Source organism: Periplaneta americana, chromosome 4, assembly GCF_040183065.1.
Source record: "Periplaneta americana isolate PAMFEO1 chromosome 4, P.americana_PAMFEO1_priV1, whole genome shotgun sequence".
Lineage (NCBI taxonomy): Eukaryota > Metazoa > Arthropoda > Insecta > Blattodea > Blattidae > Periplaneta > Periplaneta americana.
Genome location: NC_091120.1, coordinates 109,564,447 through 109,581,135, shown reverse-complemented (window position 1 = coordinate 109,581,135; position 16,689 = coordinate 109,564,447). Strand labels below are relative to the sequence as shown.

Below are 16,689 nucleotides of genomic sequence, written 5' to 3'. Positions count from 1 at the left end.
ACCCAAGACTGCTAGTTGGTCTACAGAGAGGCTGCCCTACAAAATGTAGTGATAAGCAAAGATGTTCTATATCTGGCATTGTCAGGAAACAATCTGACGCAGTACTCACTGACGCTGAAAGTGACGAGGAAAGCGAGTACCAAGAACCGAAGCATTTTGTTGCACAAGCTCTGATCACTGCAGGAGGTTTTGCTGAACTGTTGTCCGTTCTTTTATACTAGTTTCGAGTACTCCATCACGCCAATAATTAATGACCATGTGCGTATTTTATCTCGGTAATATGTTATTATCGATAGACTTATCTTTGTGGAAAAGTCCATTTTAATGTGTTTGTTAAAAATATAATTTCAATAGACTTTTATGCACTTTGTTAGAATTGAAATTACCAGTAAAATATTTAAAATAATCTTCTTTGTAAACTTCTAATTAAGTGATGTCTAACAAGTTTATTCGAATTTATTTTTAATCCAACATTTTGTAAGTTGTAAAGAATCGGTATAACGGACAAAAATTCTCTCCGGCACCGGGACTCCGTTCTACCGATTCTTCACCATATGAAAGTTCAGAATTACTGCACTGAAACTTAATCGGTACATCATAGTAATTTTATAAGTTTATGCCATTCCTATAAACTGCCACCTAGTTCCTTCACACTATTATGCACAGTTAAATAATAATTATATGATTATACATCATTCTTGCAGAACAAAATATTGTCATATAAATTTTAGAGTGTAAGACGAGAAACAACGAGTTTAGGCTTTTTGCTCGTAAAACAGAAGTGTATTTTTATTAACATAAAATTAATTCAATAGTATAATTCCAGTTTGCGTTCCATATTTCCTTTCGAACAACTTTATACACAATCTTGAATCATATTTACAGTTACATATTAAAGTGCGATATTAGAATTGACTCTAACAAAAATACATAATTTTGAAATATTAGTTCAGGTACTGATGCCTTTTATTGTAGTAGCTATTTCACTGCTCTGACGATTTAATTCCTTATATTGAGATATTTTACTAATACTAGTACCGACACTAATATTACTACTGCTACTAATACTATTGCTTGTATTAATATAACTATTGGAACTAATATTATTAGTAATTCTGGATATTTTCACTAATGTCAATAACTTTACTGATATTAAAACTGCAGTATTCCTCATAATGTACACCGCTGTGGAGTAACGGTTAGCACGTCTGATTTGAAGCCAACAGGCCCGGCTTCAAATCCTGTTTGGGATGGTTTACTTGGTTCAGGTTTTTTCTTGGAGGGCGGGGTTCCCTCAATCCATTAAATAACTACAGCAGTTGTTACAATTAAATTTATTCCTCATAATACAAATATTTTTGGAACTTATTGGTACTACTATTGCTGTTAATATAATTTCTGCTACAAATTTTGTTACAGGTAAGATGTCGGATACTAGTAGCATTTTTCTGACTATTACTATAGAGGGTATGGTATCTCTACACCATCATTTAAAAGGTTATATTTAACATTTAAAATCATAAAACTTTTATTACACTTTTCCTTCGATGAAGCATCGTTAAGCAGGAAAACAATAGTCTTGGCCTAACACTCTAGCGCTCTGTTACGTAATGACCTGAGAGAAATGGCTGATTGCTATACAAGCAGATAGGTAAAAATAATATTCATAGCAACACAACGATTTCCTCTAAAACGGTGAATGTTAGAGTATTTAGATTTTTCAAATCTCTCCTTATGATCTATTAGGCCTACCAGTTTCATTTGGTGCAGAGGATACCACCCACTCTGTATAGGCTATAATTTCATAATCATTTTACTGCAAACAAAATAATTGTTAAAAATGTTAATGTTAATAAAATTGTTTTCTACTATTTATAATACAGATATTTATTTTGCTATAGATTGTTCTTCATAGAATTTGATCATGTGAAAAACCCAGGCAGGTAGGCCAGCCCGGAATTAAAAAGCCGTGACGTTTTGAATAAGAGTCTCAAGGTACACTAGACACTGAGCTACCACACTGGTTCACAAATTTTATGAGGCCAACCTCGTTTCTTCTTACATAATTATTAAATGAGCTTCACTTTGTATAACAAGTAGCGGAAGCTATGTTTTCATTATTAACAACAGTATCTTTGAAGTGTATCTTAGAAAAAAAAGGTTTCAATTAAATAATTTTTGTATAGATTTTTAAAATTTTCCTAAAGTGCAACATACTGTCCCTAGGTACGTAAGGGTGAAGTACTTTGGGACACAGGGTGATGTACCTTGGGACATAGAATGACATATCTTGGGTCATGGTTGAACATAATATTAATGTAATTAATATTTTATTAAATTGATATTTCTAGAAAACACAGACAATTTACTGTTTTCTAATTATTATTAATGATAAATTTTGTCTTTAAATTTAATGTAATAACAATATTTATAATGGTGCTAAGTTTTAAAATAATTCTCAGTTTTCTTGACAAGAAACAATATTAGGCTTTCCAAATAAATGAATTGCTTATTATACAAGGGCGTATCCTTCAAATGACATTTTGAAAACATATTTCTTAGTGCCCCTTAGACTTGAATCTTTTCTTTGAGAAGTTGGGGAAGTTTGAACACGATATCCTCTGAAGGAAGCTCAACAATTTCAGATTGTTCATGATGTAAAAAAAAAAATAAATTGTCATATTTAGTAAACTCCTTTAGATACTGAACTTCAAATTCTGTTTCACAAATCTTCACACATATTCTATCGACAAAAAAGGTATAATTAGTCTGTCTTTCCTGCCACATAAATGAGAACAAAATTTTCTTCTCTTATTTCTTCAAAATTCGCTCGATAAGTGTAACTTAAAGTTTAAATGGCATTTTCATCATCATTATCATTATAACTAACACATTCCTCGGCTCATCTGCAGTATCTTCTGAATTATCTTCTGGAAACAGAAATTGTGGCTTCAACTTCTTCCGTTTCTGAACTTTATTCACTATATTTCTCTTCTCACTCAAATTTCTTTCTATTTCTTCTATTTCGGTTTTCTCTGACGTATCTGTTAAAGCACTTGTCTTTCCTTTTTTAGGATTATGAGTTATTCTTTTCCTGGGAGGAGAGTAATTTAATTTTGTCGGAGTTTGTCTCTTGAGTTATAATTCGCTTCGTGGCATTTCCGCTAAAGCTGAAACCACATAAAAGTCATTACTAGATACTGTTTTTGATTACTAATCAAAAGAGTAACTTTTTTACAAAAACATTTAATATGTAATGAGGTCTACCTGAAGACAGGCACATCAGGAATCAGTAAAATATAACTCAGCAAGTTTTCAAGACTGAGGTACCGAAAACAGGCCAATAACCACATGGATTCGTAGCTAGAATAATAATATATATTTAAGTTTTTAATCGTGTATCTAAAAAATCAATTAAAAATAACTAATTAATTTGACAATTACTTACTTTTAATTTTCGAAAATAGATTTTAAAATAAAATCTCTCCAGATTTCTTCAACAAAAAGTAAATCGTTCACAGAACAGCTGAATGATGAAATTAAAGTGGTCAACTGCGAAAAATTCCACCACACAACCTTGAAAATAAACGAAATGTCTCCAGGTACAACAGCTTCTCCTAGGCCTATGTGTTGTTAGCTTCTCCGAGTTTAGATATTAAAACGATCTTTTTATTTAATTTTGTGTTTAAATGTCAATTTCGGACATTTTGTGTATTTTTGTCTGCCTATTTTAAATTAAAAGTGCCTACATCTTTTGAGCTGTAGTAGTAACATTATATGAGACATAACATTTGAAATACACCTAAAGTTAGATAGCTTTTATGCATTTCACATATATTTATTTTTATTATATTGGGTTATTTTACGACGCTGTATCAACATCTCAGATTATTTAGCGTCTGAATGATATGCCGATGAAATGAGTCCGGGTCCATCACCGAAAGTTACCCGGCATTTGCTCGTATTTGTTTGAGGGAAAACCCCGGAAAAAACGTAAACCAGGTAACTTGCCCCGATCGGGATTCGAACCCGAGTCACCTGGCTTCGCGGCCAGACGCGCTGACCGTTACTACACAGGTGTGGACTTTTACACACACATTATATATGCACATGCATTTAATAAAATGGTTTGGCTAGTAATCGTTGTTGAATTTTCTGCTTGAATGCTGGTATGGTCAAATGTATGTCAAAATCTTCAAACATATACATAACTATCCTGAGTCGTAGATAGTCTACACAAGGGTGCATCATAAGTAAAGGCATTGTACACAATTTCTAAGTGAATAATATTCCTCATTCATCTTGATATATGTACATTAAAACTTTATAAATATAGTCTATAATTAAAAACTGCTATCATAATTTGTTCTAGAATGATTAAAAAGATTAAAAGAAGTTTATTTAGGAAATAACTATTATCACAATTGAAAAGGACGTACTAAATATACTTCCAAATAAAGCAAAATAAATATTTCTTATAAAATACATTGGAATTTTATCGACCAGACTTCTCATTAAAAGTAACACTATGGACAACCTGAACACAAACAATATGATCATTGTATTTTAACTTGGAAATCTAGATATCTTATTTAAACTGATTATTAATCACTGTGTTTTATCATCATTTCCGAAGAAACTATTGGCTTTATACCATATTAAGGCTGCATCAGTGGTACACTCTAAAGCAATTGCAATTCATTAAGATTTCTATGAGTTAATAAAAAAATTTAATTATCAACATAAATAATTTATTGAACATCAGCATTAAGATTTCTATGAGTTAATAAAAAAATTTAATTATCAACATAAATAATTTATTGAACATCAGCATTATTACATAAATCATTAATCATATTGAGAAACAAAAGGGCCCAAAATTGAACCCTAAGGCACACCATCATTTACCAAAACCAAATTAGAAAAAATACCATTAACTTCAACTCGTCGGCTTCGACCAGTTAAAAATATTAAAAGAAGCTATTATTTAATATTACAAATTAATATAAAATCTTAATTGCATTAACATTTGTAACACAGTAGCGGAAAAATTATCAATTGCATTCAGACTAGATCTACCTAAACAAATTCTGACTGTGATATGCTCTTCACACTATTTCCATCAAAATAATTTCTAAGTTGATTTAAAATAACACTTGAGTTAGAGTCCTGCATAATCGGTTACGAAAGATAGAACAGACAGATTGCTACTGAACGCCTGGCGCTGTAGACAGTATGCGAAACTCTTCCGTCTCGCGGAGTGGTCCAATGTTCGGTTTAACGAATGTCTGAGTCTGACTCGGTTGGACGGCTCTGGATCATGAACGACAGACAATATTGAGCGATCCAGGAGTTCCAAGAAACATTGTGAGGACGCGATTATCATCGTGTATCTTTCAAATGATATTTCCTTCTCTCTCATTGATTGAAGCATGCATCATGAAACTACAATCATTAGAATTGAGAGTGCTTTTATTTCTGTTAATAACTTATTTCCCTAAAAATGATTTATTAGAAAAATAATAATACATCCACTTATAATAATTAAAAGACATAAGCTGTATTAACAACTACTCTTTCGGAAGTAGCCTATTTTGAATTTAAAGTATGAACGTTACAATACTAAGTGTGCAAATATTTGCTCGTCTGTTTTGTAATTATTTGTAATTTATTTTATTCTTGTATTTGTTTACACGTCAGATTTCATCTATACATCACGCTTATTTCCTTTGTTGTTACCGTTGTCCATTAGTTGATTTACATATTAGTTATGAAGATAAATGTACCAAAATGCCCAATCAATTATAACCCTATTTCAAGCTAATTTGCTTACTTATGGTTTTTAAGGAACCCGCGGGTTCATTGCTGCTCTCACATAAGCCCGTCATCGGTCTCTATCCTATGCAAATTAATCCAGTCTCTATCCAACTTCCCTCAAATCCATTTTAATATTATCCTCCCATATATATATCTCGGCCTTGTTTAAAGGCCTTTTTCCCCTCCGGTCTACCAACTAACACTCTATATGCATTTCTGTATTCGCACATACGTGCTACATGCCCTGTCGATTTCAAACGTCTGGATTTGATGTTCCTAATTATGTCAGGTGAAGAATACAATGCATCTGTGTAACTAACTCCATTCTCCTCTAACTTCATCACACTTAGCCCCAAATATTTTCCTAAGAATTTCAAGCTAACTCATTTTATAATTAGAAAAACTAAATTTCCTTCAATTACTCCATTTGTGTAGTTGCAAAATGTCATCAGAGTTCCTGTATGGTGAAATGTGCTTGGTATTCTTTCCTCTATATCTGTGAATCTGTCTAGCCAGGCGCAACCGCTTCAAGACCGGATATTCGAACGAATGTGCAACCTCACCGATTGATCTGCAACCGGTCGAATATAAACCGGTTCTGCACTACTCTGACTGGAGTTACCTTGGCTGTTTTTGAACTACTGGGAAAAAAGCCAATAGTAACAACTATTAATAGAGCAAGTCAGTGGATGACTATGAAATGTATAAAAATTGTCATTATATAATTTGATAAATTATAAATGTATCTGGAATTAGAATTATTTAACATATTAACAATAACTAAATTCTCATAAGCAATAACTTCTCTAAAATTAAAATTGAGACCATGAGGAATTGATTTCATCTTTAAAATCCCTCAGAAGAGGATATATTCAGATCCATATTATGATTGGTATATAATTCATTAGCAGAATCAACAAAATAATCATTAAATTTATGAGGTGATATAGTGATATTTGGTTTACGACATTCTCTAATTTTTTACATAATTAACTACCACACAGCACCACACTTTTTTCTGCATCTACAATGAAAATGTAGACCTACTGTAATCCATTTCACCTGCGACGGTTTTACCTGGTGGCACGTGTTGGTTGCGCCAATTGCGATGGTTGCCCTCCTCTCTGTCTCGTCGCCGACAGATGAGAAGTCTACTAGCTCAGTCAGACGTCGGTAGAAGATCTTGTCCCCCGGTAGAGGCGATCTCTTCTCAGGGACCTTGTGGTTTTGTGGGTGTAGGATATAATGTGATGTTTGTCCTTCTCACGGAAAGAAACCAAGGAGTAAAGTTCCACTAAGTATATTTATTCGGCTCACGTCCCTTGCTTGAGTCCAAGCGACGGAATACTGGCTGTTGTCTTCCGTGTGATTTCGGCGTCTCGTCTAACGCCAGTTTAAAATCGCTGCTGTCACTTTTTGAGTAAATCACAAAGCTAAAAGGTGCGAAATTTACACTTTATCACTTCGATCGGCTGAAAAACTGAGAATGATAAGATATACACGATCGGAACAAGTGCCGGTAATATTATTAGTACTCACGCGATCGGCTCACAGGCCGTAGACTGTATAAGTGAGTAAACACGCCACTGGCCGGCAGTCTTCTGACCAAACACACGATCGGCTCACTGGCCGGTAATATTCTGAGGAAATACACGTACGGCTCACGGGCCGGCAATCTTCTGAGAAAATACACGCTCGGCTCACAGGCCGGCAATCGTCTGGGAAAATACACGCTCGGCTCACAGGCCGGCAATCGTCTGGGGGCGCGTCTCGGTACGCCGTCCTTTTAAATACTCACTAAGGTGACGCGCTCACCAGACGCTACTATTGTTTGCAAGCTTCAAGCAACGCTACAAGCGCGTTCCTAGACAGGAAAAACCCCTTTATGCTATACTAAAGTTCAGTAACCTACCTCGCGTCTACTGGTTTTAAATGCGTTAGGCGCCTGTCAGACTGAGTGAATAAAGAACCTATTACGCGCTTCGCTGATCCCCGTCGCGTAAGTTAAACATCTCAAAGAAATATAGAAATATCTAAAATGAAGCTATACTATAACTTATATAGGAGAAAAATATCTTCCTATCGCTGGACCACCCGACTACAGCTTCACAGCTTCTTTTAGTTTTTGTCTTCCAAAATACTTTTCGATCTTAAATATATTATAATGACTTATTTGGGCCTTTGTGCGCCTGTCATTCGTTATAGATGCTGTAATGAGCAAGACCAGTTATAAATTAAAAAATATAAAATAATTTTGCTGTGAGTTGCCTGTAATGGCTTACGTCTTGAACAGGTATTTTGGGCAGATAAATATCCTGCATAATGAAAATCTGTACATTCCTGTTTTCTTTTGATTCTTTGTTCGACTCTAAATTTTATTGTTAAAATAATCCTTTAGAAAATCTTGGATGCACAACTCTACCTCTTGAATGTATCATTCAGATGAGGAGTATGCACTTTTATTTTCCTTATTTCGTAGAGAAAAAAAACATGTGTTAGAAACAGACGTCAATGAGGACTCTCCCAACTTATACACTGTAGTTCAGAAATGTTTTGCAGTGTACCGTATGCAACATAAAGTGGAAAAAATTTATCTAAGTCATTGACATTATCACAATTTAATACTAAATTAAAAAGAAGTATTTTATTGCATGATCTCGAGCTGTAATAAGTGCCTAGATACTAGATGCCTATACTTTCGACACATAATACTAGTAATAAAGGAGGCCAAAAGGGCAAAGTCAAATATATAGTGACCAAATTCAGTAATTTATCACTTTCTACAATGTTTCTAAAATGCATGTAACTTCAAATGACTACAATATATTACGATGAACCGCAGTACATCCCGGCCGCTTAGTCACTCGTTAGAGCGCACCTTTGCATACTGTGTGTACATGGTACTACTGTAACACATCTGTGACGTAGTGCATGAAGGTTGGCCACTAGTAGGAATCTAAGAGATAGAACTTAAACTGAGAGGATTCTGTCCGGCATCGGAATGGGAATCCGATGCAGCTTAGTGGATATAGCGTCAACGCGTAGAGCTGGAAACCCGGGTTCAAATCCCGGTGCCGGAGAGAATTTCCTCCGTTCCACTCTCTCTTCTTCAAATGACCAATTTGATGATTTAGTCCATTTTACAATATCCAGTTTAATTATTTTCGTCAACTATGGTGATAAACTTGAAACTCGGAGCTTACGGGGTAATACGCACATACTCCATCATAACTCATCGACAGAGCAGCTCATGCGCACTTCGTATTCCACCATTGACTAAATTAGACTAGTTTATGTGCTAAGCTACCGTTTTTGTTACTAATAGGTACTACTTATTTTCCCTAGAAATACAAAGTATGCTAAATTGTTGTTGTTATTATTATTATTATTATTATTATTATTATTATTATTATTATTATTATTATTATTATTATTATAAGTACTAGTTTTACTAAAATACTATTTTATCACAAATATTATGCATGCTACAAACGCAATTTTTCTTCATATACTACTTTATTCATAATACTATTGTCTCCTATATATACACACCATATTTCACTGGTTAATTATTAAGTCCACTAAATCAAGAACAACTTCACTCTTTTACCATTTAAAATCATGGTGTCATTTGACCTGACTGACCAGTATCGATGTTATTTTCATCAACTTCCGAAACCTAGAGATTTCAAACTAGAAAACTAGTGGAAACTAGTCAATTAAATAATATAAAGCCATGATTTAAAATGTTAACACAGTGAAGTAATTTATTTATTTATTTATTTATTTATTTATTTATTTATTTATTTATTTACTTACTTAAATAATTTCACATTTCATAATGATTAAATATGGTAAGCATTAAAAGAGTGTATTCAAGAATTAAGATAAAATATTTGCTGAACACTATTTGCTAGAAATATTATTTCTAAGAAAATATCGTTTCGTTATTAATATGTATGGTAAAAATAATTTTCCTTAACATATTATATAATTAGCAAAGTCGTTTCTTCTAAAACACAATTTCGTTACTAATACTATATCTGCTACAAATGCAATTTCTCAAAATACTGTTTTATTACAATTTCTACTAAAACATAATTTTTACAAAGAATAATTTTATTAGAATACGATAATTTTACAGTCTCTGTTACTGTTAAACATATTATTTTTGTAACTAAGACTATATGTGCAGAACATAACATTTTTGATAAATATAATTTTCACAATATATTACTAGTTTTGTTAAAATATATTTTCGTTAATACAATTTTTGCTAAAAATACTAATATCTACTAATTAAAACTATTATTCTTGTTTCTAATACTATTTCTCCTACGATAACCATTCCTGCTAAAGTAATATTTTTGTTATAAATACTGTTTCTGCTGCGAATACAAATTTGTGCGAGGATATTCTTTTACCACAAATGCCATTTCTGTTATTAATAGAATTTATGCTAAATAATAATTATCTCACACAGACCATTTTCTCTTTACTAGGCCTACTGGTACTGACTATCTTCATTACTGGTACTAATGCAATTTCAATTTACAATTAATAAAATTTGTGCTGAAATGATAATTTTAGTACAAATACTACTTCTTCCACAAATAGGAATATCTACTGAAATACTATTTCTGTATATTATTTATGCTCCGAAACTATTTCCCTTAAAATCATATTTTTGTTACTTTTGCTATATACCTATTATGCGACTAATACCTACCATTTCTGTTACCACATTGTTTCTAACAATACTATATATTACAGGAATTGTCAAGTGATTACAGGCTTGGAGACAGTCTTTGTTTACTCTATTCCAGTTACGACACGCTGAGAGGAAGAATAATTATTGAAAACAAATAAAGATAGCATTGGCTTTTAATATTCAATATTGTTTCTGTGCGCATAATTGCCATTTATTCTCTTTCTCTACTCTCAAATACTCAATAAAACACTCGTCATATTAATTTAATGTAGGCCTATAATGAATATAAATGCTAATTGCAGTGCAATAATTGCTGAAGATGCTGATGTTCTCGATTTAACCCTTAACTTGGCAAAGCTTCATTTCTCACACTAGTTTATTAAACCTTGTCGGACCATAAAAGAAAACAACTGTCGCAATGTCCATATTTTTATATATTGTATAGTATTATAGTATTGTGAAATTTAATTTTCCTACCAATTTTTTTTCTATTGTTCTATTAAAATTATTGCATATAGTCTATTAACCTGTTGTATCCTATGGGATATATTGTCAATTTAAGGGTTAAAAATAATATAAAATCTATCCATAATATACAAAGAACATCCTTTTTTAATTCAATGAATAACTTATATCACTTTCGTATATGATACAGAATTAAGACAAAATTAAAATAAAATACATAGTATAATAAACTTGAATATATGACATATATGAACCGAAACTGAAACTTTTAAATTGATGACATCTAACAATCTACAGTATGTTTTATTGCAAAGTCATGCATTGAAAGAGGAGATAAATGAACTGGTTACCTGGACACGCTCTTTCTTCGGGGAAAATTGATACCTTTTTCCGAACATGATTGTATCCAAATTAGACGTCAACAAGTGTGATGCAGAAACTCTCATAAGATTACGAACATGTTTAAGACTTATGCGACTTCTGTATTTTGTTTTGTTCGAATTCATTACCGAGAAAAGTTGTTCGTACATAGGCTATATGGGAAACAGAATATACTGTAGCTATAATCTTTGTGGCACACTTATTAATTTCAGGAAATTTTGTCAAAAAAATAATTTATGACATATGATGGTTGGACCTCATGAGACGACTGTAAATAATAATAATAATAATAATAATAATAATAATAATAATAATAATAATAATAATAATAATATAACATTTTACACTACAACAAACACCGTTGTATGTATTGATGTTTTAATCTACAAAGTAAATCACGTCTTTTGTTTTCAAGAAGATGCCGACATTCAGATTAATGGTATCTGTCATAATGTCTACTAGTGTTACTAACCCTGATAATAATTGAAAGCGATTTCAGACATAGATGACAATACATTGCCATTCTCCTCTATAAATTAATACTTTATTCCCAGTGAAATTAAAAATATCTTTATTACACTTTCACCTGTTTTTTAACCGATCTGGAATTATTGGAGTCAGAAATTCTTTTATCCACCACTGAGCACACATAACTGACGGACTCCAACTAGTTCCGAACTCTGAGAATTCATGTCGCACCCCCAGTGAAATACTGTCGTATGTCGAAAATAGCATATTAGGTTCGTAAATTATTTCCAACGCCACGCCGTTTTCCTAACTAGATGTGTGAAATTCTAATAACGAAGTAGTAAATTATCAAAGGTATTGGTAATTATTTATTAAAATATTTTACACCAGTATACACTAGGAAATGGCATATCTTTACAAATCACGATTTTCGAGGTACGACACTATTTTACTGGGGGTGCGAATTGAGGAGTCTCATGACTGATATCGGGCCGCTGGGCATAGCTTGATTAATTAATATTGCTATTAATGCTAGTTAACTCTTGACAGTAATTCTCTATATATAATGTTACTGCTAATTATGAAAATACTGTCAATAATATTGTTATTATAGATATCAAATTCTCTACTGCTGCCATTTCTAATGTTTCTCGTACTAGTACCATTTTCAGTCCACTTATGTAATAGGGTAAATTAGGGTTTGTTGGACAGTCGGGCATGTTGGACACTTTGTACTTTTACTTGTTACCTCGCCACTGCTAGAAGTCAATGACAGAAGTAGCCACGAGTTGGGCTACTTCCGTCATTGACTTCTAGCAGAATGTGGTGCCCACAAGTGGCGAGGTAACGCGTTAAAGTACAAAGTGTCCAACATGCCCGACTGTCCAACAGACCCTAATTTACCCAATATAATTTACTACCAATATAATTTCTGCTATCCATACTAATATTGCTGCTAATATGTAATAAGTTTCTTATCATTATTACTGCAAATGCTAACTTTACTACCAATGAAATTTTTGCTGTGAAATAAATTTCTTCTATATTTGATTCGGAGTTTAGAAAATACCATTGGTACATGTCTTTAGCAGACATCCCTTCCCTTTATAATACAAATTAAATATGTTAATTACGTATTTTCTAAATATATAAAAAGAGAAGTAAATTTATTCAATTTCTTCGGTTATTGGAAATATAATTATCTTAATATATAAATGTATTTATAAGCAACATAAGTGTTTAGTCACAGTTTTAGGTTTATTTCTGTTATTGTATTTACGTTGTTAGAAAATACGTAAAATTTATTTTAGTTATATTACAATGAACGGAATCTCCGCTAAGAAGAAGTCTATATACTATTGTTATGGGATTTAATCCATTAATCTGATCGATTAATCGATCAATTTCTGTTGTAAGATTAATCAATCAAAAATATTTAATCGAATAACCCAATCGATTAAACTTGATCGGTTGTACTTGATATTAATTAATATTTTGTTAATGCAAACTCAGACTAAAAATTCTGACAATCTTCGTCTCTCAGGAATTGCTTACTTCAAAACACAATAGTACCGTTATTTTGTAACTGCAAAGCAGGTAGAAGGTAGCGTAGGGCAAATCTTTCCACAAACACTTCAGAAAGAGATGAGATATGAGGACAGTGACCTGGTCTATCCCTATTGAAATTTAAACACAATGCGAATCTCTTATTAAGTTTTATGGTTTGCCAAGAAAACTTACACCTTGTTGTCAGCTCATCTTTCTAGCATATGAAATACATACTTTCTTGGGATTCGTTCTCCTCATCCCATAGGCATGGCTACACTATGTACAGGTGAGGGAGTAACTATCTCCTTCTCTTTCTAAAATTTTGTAGAAATAATAATCTTTCCGATTACAATAGGGTACATTCTGCTGTTTTGGCCGCTGCATTGTTGCAGTTTCTTTGCTGAATCTGTAGATGAAGCTTGTGTGTTTAGTTTGCTAAAGAAAAAAACAAATTTCGTGGTATGTGAAAAGTAAAAACTCCATTATGACATATGAGAAGTTGAGAGGTAAACTCGGTGAAATATTTGGATTTAAATTGAACTATCGTGGAGAAGTTCTTTACAGAAAAAAAGCTTTATCGCGTTTAGTACTGCTGGAAAAATTGTTACTAAACGTAGAGCAGAACTTAATTCGGTATTAACTAGGTGAGTTTTCATATATATATATATTTTTTAATTTGTGTTTGTCAAAAAAATCTCCAGAGAAATTTACACAATAAATTATAAGCCTACATAATAAATATGCTAGTAAATTACTAAAATAGTATTGTTTTGTAATATAACGATACAGTATATACAGATATAGGTACAAAATTTTATACTTATGCTTATCACCGAATGCAAATTAAATTTAACAACAACTGTGTATTACAATACATTGAAACTTTTTCAAATCGATCAAAGCTCGATTAATCTATTGATTAACCGATTAAATTCAAATGGGTAATCGATTAAATTATTTTCATCGATCAACAGCACTGCTATATACTCAATGGTATTTTCTAAACTCTGAACGCTCTATACTAACATTCGTGTATAATTTTAATATAAAAATTAATATCTAATGAATGAATGAATGAATAATGAATGAATGAATTATGAATGAATGAATGAATATACATACAGGCGGTATATATGCATATATCCCATTAATTCGTAATAATTTTCTCGGTATTAGACAATATTGTGACTTACACGAATTGTGTTCCCTACTGATATTTCTGCCACTGGTGTTGTTTCTGGTCCTTACAAATGGCTTTTAGAGAACCCCCAGATTCATTTCCGTCCTTAAATAACCCAGTCGGTCTTATCCTGAGCAAGATTAATCCAGTCCCTACCATCATATCCTACTCCCTCAAATCCATTTTAATATTATCCTCCATCCACATCTCGGCCTCTCCGTAGGTGTTTTTCCCTCTATATGTATTTCTGGATTCGTTCTATACGTTCTACATGCTTGCCCACCTGAAACGTCTGGATTTAATGTTCTTAACTATCTTAAGTTTTGCATTATGTAACTTTCTCTATTCTCTTATAACTTCATCCTTTTTAGCCCGAAATATGTTTCTAGGCACCTTATTCTAAAACACCCTTAATCTCTGTACCTCTCTCAAAGTGAGTTTCCAAGTTTCACAACCGTGCAGTGCAACCGGTAATATAACTCTTTACAAATTCTAACTTTCCGCTTTTTTGATAACAAACTGAATGACTAAAGCTTCTCAAACGAATAATAACAGGCATTTCACATATTTATTCTGCCTTTAATTTTCTCACGAATGTCTTTTATATTGGTTATTGATGCTTCAAGATATTTGAATTTTTCGCGTTTTCAAATGATGAATTTCCATAATTTTTATATTTCCATTTCGTACAATATTCTGGTCAAGATACATAATCATATAATTTGGTTTTTCGGGATTTACTTCCAAACCTATCTCTTTACTTTCCTGAAGTAAAATTTCCGTATTTGTTGCTTTTCTCCTAACATATTCACATCATCCGCATAAATACGTAGTTTGCTTGTGTAACCCGTTCAATTTTAAACCCTCTCTGTTATCCTGGACTTTCCTAATGGCATATTCTAGAGCAAAGTTAAAATATGTTGCTGGAATTACAGAGAACAATATATCATGTGCCTCCCCGAAGAAGAACTTTATAAGACTGATGTGAAGTTTTTCGGTAATAGGAGAAAAAGCTATTGCTCTGAAATTAATTTGAAGTTGTAGATTATGAGCTAAAATTGTGTAAGAGAAGTTCGGTAGTTACAGGCAGACTTATAAATAGACAGATAAACAGACGACATACCCAAAGCCATTCTTTCACTATAATGGACACAAAATTTCTGAGATAGCCAGAGTGTTGTTATGGTTTCCCCTATGTGCAAAATTTAGTTTGATTTCGATAAGCTTCAAGGTAATAACAGTCGCGTGTCAAGCAGGTGAATTATTCTTGTGACGCACACTAACTCCGTGATAAGCAGGTGTAGGCAATAAAACAAGATAATTAATTAAGATCAAAAGTTGAGTTGTTGCTAAGGTAATTCTGCCAGTGCCCCTATGATGGCTGAGTGATCAGACCTTCTGGCAATCAGGAATGCTCTCCGGTTTCGAATTTCTGAGATTCTTAATTGAAAAATCCTGAGTGATTCTTGTGACGGACAAGGTCGCAGTTGATGTTTCTTCTCGGGGTTCTCAGGTTTCTTTATGTTAAGCATCTTACACTATTCCTTCAAGATCTCCATATCATTACCATTTAATAGCATTCTAAGACCACCTGCTGTCGAAGCTCATTGGAGGCTAATTCCGTCAGGAGTGAGGTCGCTTGCTCGCCACTGGAATACGCAACGAAACTTAGTGTCGATAAAAAATGTGCCAAGCTGGGGAATAATATAATACACGGTAGGTCGTACCGTGGTACAATAGGCTAAGGATGAGTTCTGTGCAATAAGTTACAAAAAATAAGAACAATATATCAGTGAATTATGTTTCGAGTTGTTTCGATTGTATAATTGGACGTATTATTCTTCCCCTCCAATTTACATCCTCCATTATGCATTAACATAAGCACACGTAATACTCGTATCATCAATGGGATCAGAGGCATTGAAGACTAGAATACTTATGACCTTAGGAGTTACTATTCGTTCTGTAGAACAACGAGTTTGTGTGTACTGAAGAATTCCATGCCAATCAAACAGTGGTTTAATCGCAACCCTTTAGATTATCTGGAAATATTTTTTGTAGATTCTGCCAGAAAATTCATTAGACCCGTAGTTTTATTTACGAAATTGCGACTATATTT

The 16,689-nt window shown here is 32.8% G+C and overlaps 1 protein-coding gene across 1 annotated transcript in view; it reads right to left on the bottom strand.

Annotated features, from left to right (window-relative positions):
* The window catches only part of LOC138698943 (transmembrane protease serine 9-like), a 69,788-nt gene that overhangs the window by 28,513 nt on the left and 24,586 nt on the right, over positions 1 to 16,689 (bottom strand). Inside the window, exon 6 of the mRNA XM_069825140.1 lies at positions 110 to 209. Coding sequence (XP_069681241.1) covers positions 110 to 209 — 100 coding nt within the window. The remainder of the gene's footprint in view (positions 1 to 109; positions 210 to 16,689) is intronic.